The 18,686-nt window shown below is 37.7% G+C and overlaps 1 protein-coding gene across 1 annotated transcript in view; it reads left to right on the top strand.

Annotated features, from left to right (window-relative positions):
- Window positions 1-1,254: 1,254 nt before the first annotated feature.
- LOC136040747 (SWI/SNF-related matrix-associated actin-dependent regulator of chromatin subfamily E member 1-like) overlaps window positions 1,255-18,686 on the top strand; it is an 83,629-nt gene continuing 66,197 nt past the window's right edge. Inside the window, exon 1 of the mRNA XM_065725058.1 lies at window positions 1,255-1,350. Coding sequence (XP_065581130.1) covers window positions 1,314-1,350 — 37 coding nt within the window. The 5' untranslated portion in view covers window positions 1,255-1,313. The remainder of the gene's footprint in view (window positions 1,351-18,686) is intronic.

Here is an 18,686-nt window from a genome sequence, read left to right as displayed (position 1 = left end):
AATAGCGTAAAGAGCTAAGTATTAACGAGGGGGCAAATATGTAATAATTTTTGTTCGTTTTAAGTCTTAATGGCACCCCTTGCTTTTAGTTGATTTTTATATAATTGTTTTTTATATAATATACTTGTTTTATATATATTATATTATATTATTATATTGTTTTATTATATTGTTTTATTATATTATATACTTGTTTTTTTATATAATTTCTGATAGTTCTTTATTGAATGCTCGGAAATATGGCATCTTCATAAAAAAATCCCTTCCCCCATGAAACAGTCCTACATGTAAAGATCATCTCACGTAACCCCCTCCCCCCGATCCTACGGGAAAAATCCCCTTGAAAACGTCTGTAAACTTCCCAATACTATGTGTAAATAATGGGTAACTTTCATAACTTTCAGCCCTTCCCCCGGGAACTGTTGGGCATTAAGTCATCCCCAAAGATATGTTTATTAAGTTATTCGACTAGGCTGAAAAAATGGGTACGTTAAAATTTTGATCGGGTGACTTTGGGGAAAAATGAGTGTGGGAGGGGGTCTAGTTGCCCTCCAATTGCTTCGGCCATTTAAAAAGGGTACTAGAACTTATAATTTTCGTTCAAATGAGCCTTCGTGCGATTTTCTATGACCAAAGGGTTGAGACGATCACCCCTTGGGAAAAAAATAAACCGGCATCCGAGATTTTTTCTTCTGACAAAAATGCAAAATTCCATATTTTTGCAGATATGAGCTTGAAACCTCTACAGTAGGGTTTTCTAATGCGCTGAATCTGATGGAATGATTTTCATTCCGATTCTATTACTTTTGGGGAGTGTTTCTTCCCTTGTTTGAAAAAAGGCGATATTTTTAGGCTCGTAACTTTTGATGGGTACGGTTACAGTTTATGGAAATCATATAGTTGATATTAGAATAAACATCCAATTCTTTTGACGTATCTATTAGTATTAAAATTCCGTTTTTTAGAGTTTCGGTTACAATTGAGCCGGGTCGCTCCTTACTTACAGTTCGTTACAACGAACAGTTTGATACATGGGAACTAAAAATTCGGAAAATGTTGAGAGCTTCAAAGTTTTTCATCCAAATCTGCTACATGTTTAACTACATGCTAGTACAACTACGTACTAGTACATACTTGCTACTGCCTCTTGAATGTTTGATAAAATAGCACGTTGTATATATTCTTGAAGTCAGGTCAATTTTCTGCAATTGAAAATCAATATTGAAATTCTCTTGGGCATGGTTTAGTTTAAGAACTGGTTTTATTTCAAACCAAAATTGTAACTAAAGCTTAGTGATTATTTGGCTTCAGTTATGATAAATTATAGTGGAAATTGGAAACTTTTTATAAGTATTTGTTTTTCTTTTAATTTTATATAAAAGATAGATTTTTCGGGGAATTGTTTGGTTAATCGCGGGATAAAGTATTAAGGGTACAAATTAATGAAAATGTAAAAGATAGGGGTTCCTTCATTTTTTTTAACGAAGATATCAAAAGGATATTTTCAAAATTTAAGGGGACAAACAGTTTATTTCAAAGGAAATACCGAAAAAAAGTGTTTTTTAAATCTAAGAGGGAATATCCCCCCCCCCAACCGGTGCCACTGTCAGGTATTAGTTTAGACACTACTGTCTAAGTTAAGAATATTATTATTTATTTTTTTCGGAGTTTTTCTTTCAGACGAGTACAAAGACAATGAACTGCTTTCTATTATAGTGCCAAGTTATGCATTAATCCACAATGTTTTATAATGGTTTCGGAAAGCTTAAGAAATTTCTTATTCTTTATTATTGTAAGCCACAACAAATTAAGAGGAAAAACATGAATAAAAGGGATAGCAAAAGAAAACAACTAATAGAATCCTCTATATAGAACAAAAATAGAGTCACGTAGATGGTTGTACATAGTGGCAGATCCAGTTGGGGGCGCGGGAGGTACGCTTGCCCCTAATGCTGTGGCAGATTTGGGGTTAGGCCACTTGCTCTGGTTGGCGTCCGGATGAAAGTTATTGTTTTTTTATTTGGTTTTTAATAGTTGAATCATTGATAAGTTTTCTATTGTTAAGACTATCTTTTTTTGCAAAAAAGTTAGTCATAAAATCTCAGTTACTTTGTGTGACCTCTGTTATATTTTACTGATGAGGCAGAATGCCTAAAAGTATTTAATTAAATTTAGATTTATCATGGGAATCTGTTCATATTCCCACAAAATCTGACTGGGAGGCTAAAACTTTCATTTCGTAATAACATACACGAGAAATTTAGAATCCTAACTTCTTTAGGGTATCGAAATGATATTTCAGGATTGTGCTGTCACAAAGAGGCTGAAAAAAATTTACATTTAATTTTTTTTTTTTTTTTTTTTACAGCCAAACATTTGTTTTCGAGACTTTCTATGGCACAGAGGCGAAGAAATTGATATAATTACTTTTTTGGCTGTCTAAAATTTGGGTTTCCTTTTTTTTGCGAAGCGGGGTGGTTTTTAGAGCATTGTTGTTTTTTAGGGGATTTATATAATAGAAAGTAAATATATGCGAAGTATAAAGATATAATTAATTTACGTTTTGGATTTCGGCGAAGAAACGGTGGCCACTTTGCTGCCTATTTCCATGTCATTAAAGCTTTGCATTATATAACATATCATCTTCTCTGTTCATCCTAAAACTTCAAAATAAATGACAAACTCTTTAGACATATTTAAAATTTAATAAAGGTTCGCATTAGTATACACCTAAAACTAAGTATATGAGTCGAAATACTGCTTCGAAGGTCGGAGTAATCTTTTAAGATAACTAGATTTTTGAAAAATTGTTTACAAAAGAAGGCATACAATTATGTGTTTATTTTTTATCTAGCCGGTATACATGAGTCTCTGAATTCTCGTTTTGGATAAGCAGAATAGCACCAAACTTTTTTTAAACATTTACTGACGAAATGTGATAATAAAGTGCAAATGTGATAATAAAGTGCGACCAAGCAGAATAGCACCAAACTTTTTTTAAACATTTACTGACGAAATGTGATAATAAAGCGCAAATGTGATAATAAAGTGCGACCAAGCAGAATAGCACCAAACTTTTTTTAAACATATACTGACGAAATGTGATAATAAAGTGCAAATGTGATAATAAAGTGCGACCAAGCAGAATAGCACCAAACTTTTTTTAAACATTTACTGACGAAATGTGATAATAAAGTGCAAATGTGATAATAAAGTGCGACCAAGCAGAATAGCACCAAACTTTTTTTAAACATTTACTGACGAAATGTGATAATAAAGTGCAAATGTGATAATAAAGTGCGACCAAGCAGAATAGCACCAAACTTTTTTTTAAACATTTACTGACGAAATGTGATAATAAAGTGGAAATGTGATAATAAAGTGCGACCAAGCAGAATAGCACCAAACTTTTTTTAAACATTTACTGACGAAATGTGATAATAAAGTGCAAATGTGATAATAAAGTGCGACCAAGCAGAATAGCACCAAACTTTTTTTAAACATTTACTGACGAAATGTGATAATAAAGTGCAAATGTGATAATAAAGTGCGACCAAGCAGAATAGCACCAAACTTTTTTTAAACATATACTGACGAAATGTGATAATAAAGTGCAAATGTGATAATAAAGTGCGACCAAGCAGAATAGCACCAAACTTTTTTTAAACATATACTGACGAAATGTGATAATAAAGTGCAAATGTGATAATAAAGTGCGACCAAGCAGAATAGCACCAAACTTTTTTTAAACATTTACTGACGAAATGTGATAATAAAGTGCAAATGTGATAATAAAGTGCGACCAAGCAGAATAGCACCAAACTTTTTTCAAACATTTACTGACGAAATGTGATAATAAAGTGCAAATGTGATAATAAAGTGCGACCAAGCAGAATAGCACCAAACTTTTTTTAAACATTTACTGACGAAATGTGATAATAAAGTGCAAATGTGATAATAAAGTGCGACCAAGCAGAATAGCACCAAACTTTTTTTAAACATTTACTGACGAAATGTGATAATAAAGTGCAAATGTGATAATAAAGTGCGACCAAGCAGAATAGCACCAAACTTTTTTCAAACATTTACTGACGAAATGTGATAATAAAGTGCAAATGTGATAATAAAGTGCGACCAAGCAGAATAGCACCAAACTTTTTTTAAACATTTACTGACGAAATGTGATAATAAAGTGCAAATGTGATAATAAAGTGCGACCAAGCAGAATAGCACCAAACTTTTTTTAAACATTTACTGACGAAATGTGATAATAAAGTGCAAATGTGATAATAAAGTGCGACCAAGCAGAATAGCACCAAACTTTTTTTAAACATTTACTGACGAAATGTGATAATAAAGTGCAAATGTGATAATAAAGTGCAACCAAGCAGAATAGCACCAAACTTTTTTTAAACATTTACTGACGAAATGTGATAATAAAGTGCAAATGTGATAATAAAGTGCGACCAAGCAGAATAGCACCAAACTTTTTTTAAACATTTACTGACGAAATGTGATAATAAAGTGCAAATGTGATAATAAAGTGCGACCAAGCAGAATAGCACCAAACTTTTTTTAAACATTTACTGACGAAATGTGATAATAAAGTGCAAATTTACACAACTTGAGTTAACCACGGAAACGGAATGCAACTACAATATTACTTCAGAATTTCTCACCTTCTCAACATCAACCAGTCGCGAAATATAGTTATGTTTTTGTACAGGGGTTGCATGTATTTGTCCATAAAATTGTATAAACTGCAATATATTACGCTCAGGATTTTTATACTTGTTTTGATAGATCCCATCCAATCGTGTTTCCACGATTAGTGGTTTTTATGACAAATCTCTTAATGAACGCTAAATGCTAAAAGAATTTCTAATGAAAGAATTTCTTAATGCTTAATGTTGAAAGAATTCCAAATTTCAATTTTTGTGCTCAACAGATATATCGAGATGAAACGTTTAAATTAAATATTTGAAAATTTCCAAATTAAAACAAAATTAATTAGAAATCTACCACAGCTTGAAACCCTGAGAACTTCAATCACCAATCTATTCATATCAAATACAAAAATAACAGAAACATAATTATTTGTTTTTATAAGAAGTATCGTGACTCATTTATATAGTTTGAAGCACAAATCTACATGCATCTTTATTAGAGCTCAAATTTTTCTGGCGATTTTGGTCTTTATTCGAATATTTTAGGATGAATGGAGTAGGAAATATTAACAAAAAGCTCTCAACTGGCAGGGCTAGCCATTATAAACGTTCACCAAAATATTGAAGTAGACATCGACCGTGCAATAAATAGATATGACGGGAGTTGAAAGAAAGAAATAGACTTTCTTATAAAACTGTGAATTCTTTAATTTAAACAAAATATATCAAACTTCCAAAAGTGGATTGATTCGCTACGTTGTTATGAAAAGTAAAATTTTTGTTAGTAAATTTTTGAAATTTTGTCAAAGTTGACACTGTTTATTAAAACTCTATTAAAAAAAGTAATTAGTTAATGTTTGATTGCTTACACATAAAACCCTTGTTTTAAATGTATTCTATCTTTTTGTTCTATTTTTCTTGCTAAACCCCTACACGAACTAGTATTTAACTTTTAATACATCTTTTACAAATATATAAGTTGTATCTTAATCCTCATTTCCTACTCCTCATTACTATCATAATTATTAAGCGATGCCATAAAATTAGGCATCATGGTAAATGGGTTAACCTGTACAAATAGTCACAATGAATGAATGACCCCAAAAGATGGTTCAATACCGCTTTTTTTACAATACAAAGCTTAAATCACTCGGTTTAATGGTCAGAAGTGCAAAGGCAAAATATTATTCAGAAAATATCAAATATCACATTTTTTTATAGAGAATGGACAACTTTCCTTTAAAGCGGGATAGTTTTTATAACTTACTTTCTTTGTATCAATATTTTTACATCATTTTAATTTTAACAGATTTGTTAGAAATTTTCTCTCTCACCAGATCTTAGAATAATTTTATAACCCTTTCCACTACCAACCTGCGAAGCAGGTAGAGGTTCCCTTCAAATTGCTTGTATTTCTTCGAAAAAAATAAAAATAAAAATAAAAAACCATCAAAATACACTCTATTTGCTATCTATATTTAAAAAAGAATGAAAGTTCTCTTTACTCTAACTGTATTTTATGAACTGGTGCCACTACTTGGAACCAAACTAAAACAAAAACTGGCAAAATTGAAATCCATTTTATTCGATATCCCAGCGGTCAATTTTCTTTGTGGCGATTAAATAATGTTTAATAGGCTTTTCTGTTATGATAGTCGATATTTTGATAATTAGATAATCCGTATCAATTAAATCATTTTTCAACTCTGGAAAGTTTGAGTATTAGGCCTGAGGGAAATTTTCTAGCTTTTTCGTCGATACAGAAACCGCGGAAACTGATAAAAAACTCTGATAACTTGTCATTCTTGGTTCTTGAGGAGATGGGGCTGGAGATACTACCTCAAAAAGTGTGGTAGTACGTCAAAGTCTAGCATAATGGGTTTAGTAAGCAATGATCCTACCAATGCTGTATGGAAATATAAAATCATTAATATTATAATTCTATGATTTTGTTGTGAAATAATTTTATATAGATGTACATCCATTTTATCTATTGATATGATTGATTTTGATATTGATATTGATATGATATCTATTGATTTTGATATGATTATTGATTGTTTTTAAAACTACAGTTAGCAATTTACATCCCCCTGTTAGGTACATTTAAATTTCTTGGGTACTGTAATAAGCAAGCTACTGCCCTAAATTAGGACAAAAAATAATCTTCCCAACCTTAGGACCTCCCTTCAACCAAATTTCTTTAGTTGTTGTGTAATAGGAATTAATTTTTTACTCATGCAAATGTTCTCTTTGGCTGTTCTCCTTACGAGACTGCGAGGGGCAGGAAAAATCTTCAGGGACCCACCAAACAAAGGTACAAGAGTAGACGTTACACCATAGTTTTTTTGGTTGTTTAAATACCTAAGTTTCTATAGAAAAACCTTCAGCACCCTTCCCAGTAGGGAGCCCTCAAGACACCGGGCCCTAAAAGTCAGATTCAACGGGGCCCTAGTATCCAATTTCACCAGGACCCTAACATCCAATTCCACCGGGAGCCTAGCAACCAATTTCACCGGGCCCCTAGCAACCAATTCCAACGTGGGGCCTAGCAGGCAATTCAAACGGGGGCCCTAATATCCAATTCCACCGGGGGACCTAAAAATCAATTTAAACCAACCACTAGCATTCGGATCACCGGGGTCCTAGCAATCAATTTCAACAAGGGGAGCGCTATTCAAGTGGGGAAGCCCCGATCGTAACTGAGAATGATGTAAGCTCGCATGAAAAGCTAGAGGTCAGAGCCCGCCCGTCAAGTGGGGAACCCCCGGTTGTAACCGAGGACGATGCATTCTCGCGTGACTTGTTAGAGGTCACGGCCCGCTAGTCAAGCCGGAAACACCCGGTTGTAACTGAGGATGGCACAAACGAGGAGGTTACTTAATACTTTAAGATATTTTTTCTGGATTTCATTTTTCTGTCAAGGCATTTTTCTATTTCAAGGCATTTTTTTTCTCCGAAATTTCGCTTTCTTCAAGATCTTCTTCTTAATCCAGACCTTTTTTTAGAAATGTTTTCCTCAGGGAACATTTATATGCCAAAGATTTTTGTCCGCCTTAGTGTTCGAAAGAGGTTTCTCCCAACGGAATGGAGTATTATACAGCTTGACCAACAATCTATTCACAACATTTTGATCAAAGTCAGACGCATAGAAAGACAAAGACATACATAAAGACACATAAAAAGATGCCCAGTCGTACAGGTACGATAGGATAGAAACAAAAACATACACAAAATACATAGTCATACACACACACACACACGCAAAGAGAGACACAGAGATATGCAAACAGAAGCTCAATCACACAGACACGGTGAAAGAGAGACGAAAACACACACAAAAAACAGTCTCAAACACAAACACAAAAATACAGGCACAGAGACATGTAAACAGGAGCTCAGTCACACAAACACGGTGGAAGAGATACAAAATACAGACACACAAACACAAAGTCAGATACACATACACATAATGACAGGCACATAGACATGCAAACATACATTTAGTTACTTAGGCACGTTTGGAGAGAGACAAAAAACTATACACAAACATAAATTCAAACACTCAAACACACCAAGACAAGCACGGAAATATGGAAACAGACGCTTAGTCACACCGGTATGATGGGAGAGATAAAAAACATGCACACAAAACAAAAAGGACACTTGACCACAAAAATTACCAGCCTACTTCAGCGCGGGTACCCACAACAATCTAATAACTAACCCGGGTACCCGCAACCTGGCACCTGCTGTCAACCTGTTTGAACAGCTAGAATAATAATATGATTCATATTGATGTTTTATGCAAACTCGTATAGTTTTCAAGGATTCAGCCTTTTTCGTAAATACTGCTATCTTAGGTTAACCTAGCCTAGCCTCCAGACAGCAGGTCTGGTTAAATGTTATGCCATCGGTAGGTTAGGTTAAATGTTATGCCATCTACCCTAACCTAACCTTCCGTGTGTAGGTTAGGTTAATCTAACCTAGTAGCATATAAAAAAAGACTGAGTTCTTAAAAATGATTTAATTTACATGCAATAACCATATTAATCACATTGTTTTTGTAGCTGTTAAAACACGTCAGCTGCAGGTACCAGAGGTGTGACCTGTTGGTTGCAGGTAACCCACCTAGCTATATGTTTGTTGTGGGTATCCTTGCTGCGGGAGGCTGGTACTTTTAATTGCCAAACGTCCTTTGTGTTTTGTGTCTGTGTTTTTGTCTCTCTCCCATCGCGTCTTTATGACTGAGTGTCTGTTTGTATGTCTCTGTGCCTGCTTTGTGTTTGTGTGTCTTACTTTTGTTTTTGTGTATGGATTTTTGTTTCTCTCCCAACGTGCCTGTGCTACTGAGCGTCTGTTTGCATGTCTTTGTGCCTGTCTTTGCATGTTTATGTGTCTGACTTTGTGAATCTGACTCTTTTCCACTATGTCGGTGTGACTGAGCGTCTCTTTACATGCCCCTGTGCCTGTCTTTGTGTGATTGACTGGAATTTTTGTGTTTTTTTGTGTCTATCCCACTTTTCCTGGATGTCTGATTGTCTGTTTACATGTCTCTGTACCTCTCCTTGCGTGTTTGTGTGTCTGACTTCGTATTTTGTGTGTTTTTTTGTCTCTCTTCCATTGTGTCTGTGTGACCGAGCGTTTGCCTACATGTCTGTTTGTGTGTACTGACTGTGTGTTTTTGTATTTATATTTTGTCTCTCTCCCACTGTGCCTGTGTGACATAGTGTCTGTTTGCATGTCTCTTTGCCTGTCTTTGTGTGTTTATGTGTCTTACCATTTATTTTTTCTGTTCGTTTTTGTCTCTCTCCCACTGTGCCTGTGTGACTGATGGTCTGTTTGTATGTCTCTTCACCTACCTTTTTGTGTTTGACTAAATCTTTTGTGTGTTTTTAATTTTTATCTCTCTCCAACTGTGTCTGTGTCACTGAGCGTTTGTTTACATGTCTTTGTTGCTGTCTTTGTGTGTTTTTGTGTCTGACTTTGTGTTTTGTGTGTAGATTTTGTCTCTCTCCCACCGTGCCTGTGTGACTGAGCGTCTGTTTGCATGTCTCTACGCCTGTCTTTGTGTCTTTCTTTGTGTTTATATGTTTGTTTTTTGTCTCTCTTCCTCCTTGTTTGTGTGATTGTTTGAATATATCTATGCCTGACTTTGTGTGTTTGTGTGTCTGACGTTGTGTTTGTGTGTGTGTTTGTTATGTTTTTCCTACCATGCCTGTGTGACTGAGCGTCTGCTTGCATGTCTCTATGCCTGTTTGTTTTTGTTTCTGGGTCTGACTTTGTGTTTTTGTGTGTTATTCTAATCTCTGTCCCACCTTCCATGCGTGATTTGAGCGTTTGTTTACATGTCTTTGTGGCTGTCTTTGTGTGTTCGTGTGTCTGACTTTGTTTTCTTGTCTGTTCATTTTGTCTCTCTCCCACGGTGCCTATGTGACTGAGTATCTGTTAGCTGGTCTCTGTACCTGTGTATGCGTGTTTGTGTGTCTGACTTTGCGTTTTGTGTGTGTTTTTGTCTCTCCCACCAGGCCTGTGTGACTTAGTGTTTGTTTGCATGTCTCTGTACCTATCTTTTTGTGCAGCTGACTTTTTGTTCTTGTGGGTTTTTTTTGTCTCTCTCCCACCAAGGCTTTGTGACTGAGAGTCTGCTTTCTTGTCTCTGTGCCTGTATTCGTGTGGTCGTGTGTCTTATTTGTGTTTTTGTTTGTTCCACCATGCTTGTGTGACTGAACGCCTGTTTTCCGGTCCCTGTGACCGTCTGTGTGTGTTTGTGTATTAGACTTTTTTGTTTTCAGGTGTGTTTTTTGTCTCTTTCTCGCTGTACCTGTTTGACTTATCGCCTGTTTCCATGTCTCCCTGCCTGTTTTTGTGTGTTTGTGTGTCTGGCTCTGTGTGTTTATATATATTCTTCTCTCCTTTGTTTTTGGTCGCCCTCCTTGTAGCAGAAATTTTAAAATTTATAACCCATCTTGACCCGAAAGCAAAAAAATATCCCTTTTTTAATCGTTAGCACGTGCCATTTTCTAGCAAAAAACATTCTTTGTTGCTGGTTGCCCAACTTGTAGTAAGGATTTTAAAATTTATGACCCATCTTGAATCGAATGAAGAATTGTCTTTTTTTCTTCGTTAGTGCGTTTCATTTGCTAGCCAGAAAATGTTCCTTGTTCCTGGTTTCCCTCCTTTTAGTAGGACTTTTACATCTTATTACCCATATATGACTCTCTTTGTTCTTCATTTATGTTTTTCATTTGCTTACTTTCTTTATTCCTAGTTGCCCTCGTTCTAGTAGGAATTTTGAAATGTTTTATCCATCTTGAAAATGCAGAAGTTTCTCTTTTTTCTTCGTTTGTGTGCTTCATTTACTAGCGAGAAAACGCATTGTGAAGTTGACATCCCTCTTCTTATAATTAGTTCTATTGTAAGTAAAGAGGCTGCTGCTGCATAAAGCGTAATACTTAAGGCCCATTCAAAATTTTGTTTTGCTAATTACCTTACCTTAGACCTTAGTTCCTCCAGTGACTCCAGTGGCACACAGGGCGTCGGTGAGTAGCCTTCGATCTTCCCTCCTGGGTGCCGCTACGTATATGTTTTCCCGCTCTGGAATGAACACGCTGGAGGGCTCTTCTGTCACGTTCAAACGTCCTACAGAGCGTGTTTTTGGTCTTCCTTGGCGACGGGTGCCTTCTGGTTGCCAGTGGAGGAGTATTTTTGAAAGTCTGTGATCTGGCATGCGGATGGTGTGTCCAAGGTAGTGCCATCTACGTTGTCGTGCAACGGTTGCGATATCTAGCTGGCCAGTGCTTTTATGGTTCTCGTCGTTGCTGACACGGTCTCAACAAGTGATTTTAAAGATTCGACGAAGACAGTTATTCTCGAAGGCAGTAAGTCTTTTCTCCTGTTCCGCAATTAGCTTAAGGCCTTTAATGGCGTGACTTGGGACAGACAGTACAATGCTCTGGAACAACCTGAGTTTCAACTTCAGGGAGTATACGTTAGATTTTCAGACTGGTAGAAGTCTCTGAAATGATACATTGGCCAAGGCTATCCTGCTGTGCATTTTTTTTAGAGTCGCCACTGGAAGTAACTGAACTTCCTAAGTACTTGAAGTTGGTCACCTAATCGATGTCCGCTCCTCCTAGTTGGATTCCCATGGGTGAACTATTGATCGACATAGCTTTTGTCTTTGGGGCGTTGACGTGTAATCCGGGCTGTTCAGCTTTTTCTGCGAGTTTGCTTAGGAATTTCTAAAGCTTCAGCTTGCTGGCTTCCATGGCCCCAATATTGTTGGTGAAGTCGACGTCCTGAAGAAGTTTTCTGCAATTCGGATTCCATACCCATTTATTTGTCTTTCCACAACTAAACGTGGTCTGAAACTTAAATGAAGAGGAGAGGTTGCAGAACATAGTCTTGCCTGACACCAGACATCACCTTGAAGCCGTGTTTGCTACTGCCCGATGTTCCAACACAGTATTCCGTCTGTTCGCACGTAGCAATTATTAGACGGATTAGATTCTCGGGAATGCCGTAAAACTGCAATAATCTTCGCAAGGTTTGACGATCTGCTAAATCAAACACCTTTTCAGAGTCCACGAACAGTATATAGAAGCGCTGTCTCCATTCGTTAGATTCCACCAGATAGTAAAAATGAGGTCGGCAAAAGATCGTTTCGGGCAGAATACATGCTGTTCTTCACGTAAGTGAGTACTTACTTACTTGTACATGTAGCAGGACCAGAAGGGGACGCCTCACCCAACATCTAGAAGACTACGTATGGTTGACTCACAATTATCACGATCTTGTGCCAACTCTTCAGCAAACCGGAGCCAGCAGCTCTCCCACTTTCTACCAAATCTTCTATATCCGCCAACGGGGTTGAGGTTGTTTTTGGCAGTTGCCCATCAATTCTTTAATTGACCGCCAGACGCCTGCACCAGTCTGGCAAAGAGGCAGCTTGAAGTACTTGCTTTATGATGCGGTCATTGGGTCTTCTAAGCACATGACCAGGCCAAGGCAGTCTTCTCTGTTTGACAATCGTGGCGGCGGGTTTGATTTTATAGCAGTGGTGGCGCACATCAACATTTGAGATTCTGTCGGAGTACCGAATCTTCAGGATTTTTCGTAGACAGCAGTGGTCAAAGACTTCAAAATCATAGAGATGAAGCGCTTTCAGTGGCCAGGTTTCGACAGCATAAAAGAGGACAGATCTAACAGTCGCTTTATATACAGAAATTTTTGTCTTCATGCTGATCTCCTGCCGGTTCCACAAATTACGGCGGATTTGTGAGAAGAGGGCCTGGGATTTTGTTATTCTGTTCTGTACGTCAAGGTCCCAGCCTCCATTAGGGTCTATTACTGAGCCAAGATAGGTGAAACTATCGACTTCTTCCGACTCTTGTCCGTAAAGAACAAGCTGATAATCCGACTGTATATTTAAATCAATGACTTCAGTTTTGGCCGTGTTGATCATCATACCCAGTAGCTGAGAGAAATGTGCTATTTCTTTTAACATTGCTTGAGCAGTTGCTGGATCAGCAGCAAGAGCGTTGATGTCACACGCGTAGTCCACGTTTGACACATTAATGCCCAATCCCATAACAACACCATCAAAACTTGAGAGTGCCCTTTCTAGAATTCAAACTGTATAGTAGTTAAACAAAACAGGGGACAATATTTACCCCTGTTTCACACCATTTTCTACACTGAAGGGCTCAGCTTCTTCGCCCAATACTCTTACGATCGAGAATTATGATCAAGAACAGCTTGGAGTCTTCCTAATATTATTATCGTAAAGAGCTTCGCAGGGATCAAGAAAAGATTGATTCCTCTATAGTTGCCTCATTCTTTCGTCCCTCCTTTCTTGAATAGTTTGACTAAGGTTTCTGTTATCCAGTCTTTGGGGAGCTCTTCGGTCTGCCAGAGGAGCGAAAATAAGGATAGCTAGGTGAATAGAGTTCGACACAGGCTGAACTTGATAATTTCAGTGGAAATATGGTCTCTACCAAGTGCCTCCCGTTCTCAAGTTTGCTAGCTGCTGAGAGTAAATTGTCGTGCGGTCGACTTTTCACCACTGATGCAAAGACTGAAGAGAGGCTGGTCTGGTTTATAAGGCGGGAACAAATCTTGAAGAAAATAAAATCTCAAAGAAAGAAAATGCCCTGAAGCAAAAATGCCTTGAAAGATAAATGAAATCCTGAAGAAAAATTTCTTTAAGTATTGCGCAGCATCCACGTGTTTGCCGTCTTCAGTTACAACCAAAGGTTCCCTACTTGACTATCGGGCCCTGACCTCGAACAAGTCACGCAAGAATTTGCCATTGTCGGTTACAACCTGGAGTTCCCTACTTGACTGGTGGGCCCTGCCTTGTAACATGTCACGAGAAATTAAGTCACTCTCTGTTACAAGCGGGTGTTCCCCACTTCACTAGCGCCCCCCCCCCGCTTGAATTGGTTGCCAGGGCCCCAGTGAAATAGGATGATAGGGGCCGGTTTGAATTGGTTGCTAGGGTCCTGGTTGATTTGGATGCTAGGCCCTCGTTGGAATTGCCAATTAGGTCCCCGTCAGAATTGGTTGCTAAGGGGCCGAAGACATTGGTTGCTAGGGGCCTGGTGGGATTGGATGTTAGGGCCCCGGTGAAATTGGATATGAGGGCCTCGCTGGAGTCGACTGCTAGGGCCTAGTGTCTTGAAGGTTCCCCACTGGGGAGGGCGCTGAAGGTTTTTCCCTATACCCTTAGGCTTTTAAACAACGAAAACAAACAAAAAAAACTATGAAATAAACTTTATGTTTGCGCCTCGGGTTCCTGAAGGTTTTTTTCCTGGCCCTTGCGATTTTTTAAACATATAACAAAACAACCGCAAAAAATTCTAAAGAAAATATTTCCATAAGTAAACGAACAAGCCCTTATTGCGTAAAAGCCAAATGAATCATGATTTGGTGAGCCCTGAAGGTTATTTCTAGCCCTCGTGAGTTTTTAAGCATAACAACTAAAGAAATATTGAAGAAAATATATGCATAAATAAAGAAACAAGCCCCAATTACATAACAACCAAAGAAATTTTGAAGAGAAAATTTGCATATGTAAACAAACAATTCCTATTACGTAACAGGCATCTGCGTCTTGAAGAAGTTACTTTTAAAAAAAAGTGCCGGGACTTGGTTCCAAAGGGATAGAGTCTCCTTTAAGTAAATTGGGGCATCACTACTGACATATAAGCTTTTCAGAAGGGGTGGCTCTGAAAGAATTCAGAGGAGACTCATTTGATTGTAAATTTAAAATTCTGTTTTAAGAGTCAAAAGTTGTGATTGCAGACACTTAAATTCCCTCTTCCGACATATGTCAAAAAGGCACAGTTCTCCAAAACAGAACAACTAGAATACCTGATCTCATTTATCACTCTAAGTTAATCCTGAGATATGTTTTTAGATATTTTAGATATTTTATTTAGATATGTTTTAGACTTTTAGCAAGAGGCATACGCACAGTTTACTTTCATTTAGTTCGAACTTCCTTTAAATGTTACATGAAAGTTTCACCTTGATATCATTAGCCTAAGTAGTAGGAGTAATCCTAGTGGCAGCAGTAGTAGTAGTATATACCTAGTGGATTTTGGCTGGTTCAGCATCTCCCTCAACGTATCCTCTAAGCTTGAATTTGTACTTTAAGCCGTTCGTGAGCTTAAAGTACAGTATTGCTGATACAGACTTTTCACAACCTACATGCCCTTAGCATGTTTTGATTTAGTTCAAAACTCCCCTTAACATTCCCTGAAAACTTCACCTTAATATCTTTTGCCTTTTTGGATACTAAGGGTTGATCATAGCCCCCTCTCCCAATAACAATAACTCCAAAATCCCAACAACTCCCTACGTAAACCATGAGTAAATTGCGCATCTTATATCCCTTCCCCAAAGGGTTGTGGGGGGAGGGGTTGTCATCCCTTAGAAGCATAGTTATATGACCGTCAACTATGCTTAGCAAAATGACTGTTCCAATTTTTTATCGGAAATCTTTGGTGGAACAACAGTTAGGGGGGCAGCTTTCCCTTCAGCTTTTTTTTAATCTTGAAAGAAGCACTAGAGCTTTTTGTTTCAAATTAAATGGGCCACCTCCAAAATTCCTCCCCGTGGTTACCACGGAACAAAGAAACTTCTAGTGCCAAAGATGTAACATTTTCGGAACTTTCGATAGGAAAATAACTGTTCAAGGAAATATCTTATCAAAGTATGGCACATTTGTTTCTTTGATTCAAGAGAGGCACTTAGAGGGGAAAACCAGTTGTCTTTTCTAAATTTCGCAACACAACTTTTTATGTAAATACATTGAAAAATAAAAAATCCTCCTCAAAATTTGGAAAAAATGCCTTTTTTGTAAGTTAAGCAAGAAATTGAAGCCCTCTCTACCCTTATAACCTGTTATGAATTGGAAAGTATTTTCACTGTTGGAGCAGAAAAAAACACGCATTAAAAAATGTAAGCTGATTCGGGTGCAATTTAGTTTTACTTTTCTCGAACTATTTTGAATGACACTTCATTCTCACAACAAAAAAGTAAATATCCCGTAAAAAATTGGTCTTCATTCACCTTTTTTCTTTAAAAAATCCTCAAGAATGAGAAGGAATGAAAGAAATGAGGTGTATATGTATAGGGCGCACCTGGTCAAGATCTGCTGAGGTGTGCCTTTGTTTGTTTTTACTGTGTCATTGATTTAGATGTGACTTTAATGCAAAGTGGCTTGGTGGGAAAAAGTAATTAATACAGTGATCCCACTTTGCTTTTATTTGAATATACACATTTAAAAGGTATGGATTTAAAATGACAAAAATATACAGAAGAGAATGATTTATTCATTTGAAATATCCTATCAAACATATTATGTAGGAGGGGCTGTCGGAAGTAGAGGACTCCCCAGACAACTACATGAGTATCAGAGGAAGGAGATCCAATGAAATGGCTGTAAGGGATATGGAAGGAGGGAGGGAGGGCCACCGGGCGCAATCTAACCCCAAATCGTGAATTTTTCTGGCATTTACTAACCAATTCCAGGTCCAACGGGAACCAGAGAATGAGACAACAAGCGATACCATCAAATGGTCCCAGCCAACGACAGCCCCAAAATTGACGAGAAAAAGGCCCAAGCCATACAAATGAATTCGAAAAAAAAATAAAATGCCTCTATTTCAACGCTGACTCTCTCTTAAACAAAATGGAGGAAGCAAAGCAGGTTATCAAACTGGAAAATCCGGATATTGTGGCAATAGTAGAAGTTAAGCCAAAAAACTACAGATACTTACCTACTGTCACAGAGCTCAGTATCGAAGATTATTATCTGTATGAACAAAATCTGGAAAAGAATATAGGTAGAGGGATAGTCTGCTATTGTCGAAAAGGCATCAATGTGCATCCAATATCGAGGTCAACCGACACGATTGAGCCCAAAGAAAGTCTGTGGATCTGCATTAAGTCTAAAACGACCAGCGACACTGTTCTTTGGATCTGTTATCGTAGCCCCAACAACACTGACACATCCGACGAAGCTCTGTTCTCGCAAATAGCAGCATTCGCTAAGAACACCAACCAAAAGCTTGCTATTATCGGAGATTTCAATCTCCCTAAGATAGACTGGAATAGACGATACACCACAGAATCTACCGCAAGCTTGACGAGTAAATTCCTGGACGTTATTAACGAACACTTTCTGGAGCAGCTAATATCTGAGCCAACAAGGATGCGGGGATCTGACACACCAAGTATCCTCGACTTGTTACTGGTAAGCGATGGAGACCTGGTATCAGATATTAAGCAGTTGCCACCAATCGGTAAATCGGATCACTCGGTAATTGTGTTTAGCTTAGAAACGGAGGTTTTGAGGACACGTGTGGCACTGAAACGTAACTACTACAAGGGAGATTACGTTGCTATGAGAAGAGAGCTTTCGGATGTCAACTGGATTGAAGAATTCAGTGGGTCGGAGTCGTTAGACACCATTTACACAAGGTTCACTAAGATTGTAGCCTCAATGGAAGAACAATTTATTCCTATGCACAATAAATGCACCCGTGTTGCATTACCTAAAGCCAATATTGAACTGATTAAAGCAAAACAAAAAGCATGGAGAGACTACAAAAGTAATCGACTAAGTAACGACCGAGAGAAAACATTCAAGAGGCTCCGCAACAGGGTTCGAAAAGCAACAAGAAGAGAAGGAAAGCTTAGAGAACGTAAATTAGCTTTCTCCTTGAAAGAAAACCCAAAAAGTTTCTGGAGACACATGAACAGCAAAAGGAAAAACAAAGGTGGAGTCTCATCTCTTTACGATCCCGTGAAACAAAAGCTGGTACACGACCCCATGGACAATGCAAATTTTCTCAACAGCCAGTTCTCTTCTATTTTTCCTCAGGAACCTGAGAACGAAGACCACTTTAGCCGCGAGGAACCAATTCAGGGTATAAGCGAATTGATAAGACCGATAGAGATCAAACATAGCGATGTTCTAAAAAAACTCAGAGAACTTAACCCAAGCAAGTCCACAGGCCCAGACAATCTACATCCAAAACTGCTCAAAGAACTTGCAACGGTAATAACAGAGCCACTAGTCTACATTTACAGAAAGTCTCTTGAACTCGGTGAGCTTCCCACTATTTGGAAAAAAGCTATTGTCGTCCCAATATACAAAGGTGAGAAACGAGAAAACCCATCAAACTACAGACCGATAAGCCTCACTTGTATTACGTGTAAAGTACTTGAGTCTCTCATTGCAGACCACACCCTAGAACACTTAAAACGAGAAAAAATACTTACCAAAAAGCAGTTTGGTTTTCTTAAGGAACGATCTGCAGAGATCCAACTGCTTTGTGCCACAGATGATTGGAAGAAAAACATCAACAAGGGGTTCCTGATTGATCTCATATACTCGGATCTCAAGAAAGCCTTTGACAAAGTTCCCCATAAGCGTCTCGTCAAGAAGCTCAGGAAATACGGTCTCTCCTCATCCGGGTCCTCATTCAGTCTTCTTCAATGGAT

This window comes from Artemia franciscana, chromosome 21 (assembly GCF_032884065.1).
Source record: "Artemia franciscana chromosome 21, ASM3288406v1, whole genome shotgun sequence".
NCBI lineage: Eukaryota > Metazoa > Arthropoda > Branchiopoda > Anostraca > Artemiidae > Artemia > Artemia franciscana.
This window is presented reverse-complemented; position numbering and strand designations above follow the sequence as displayed.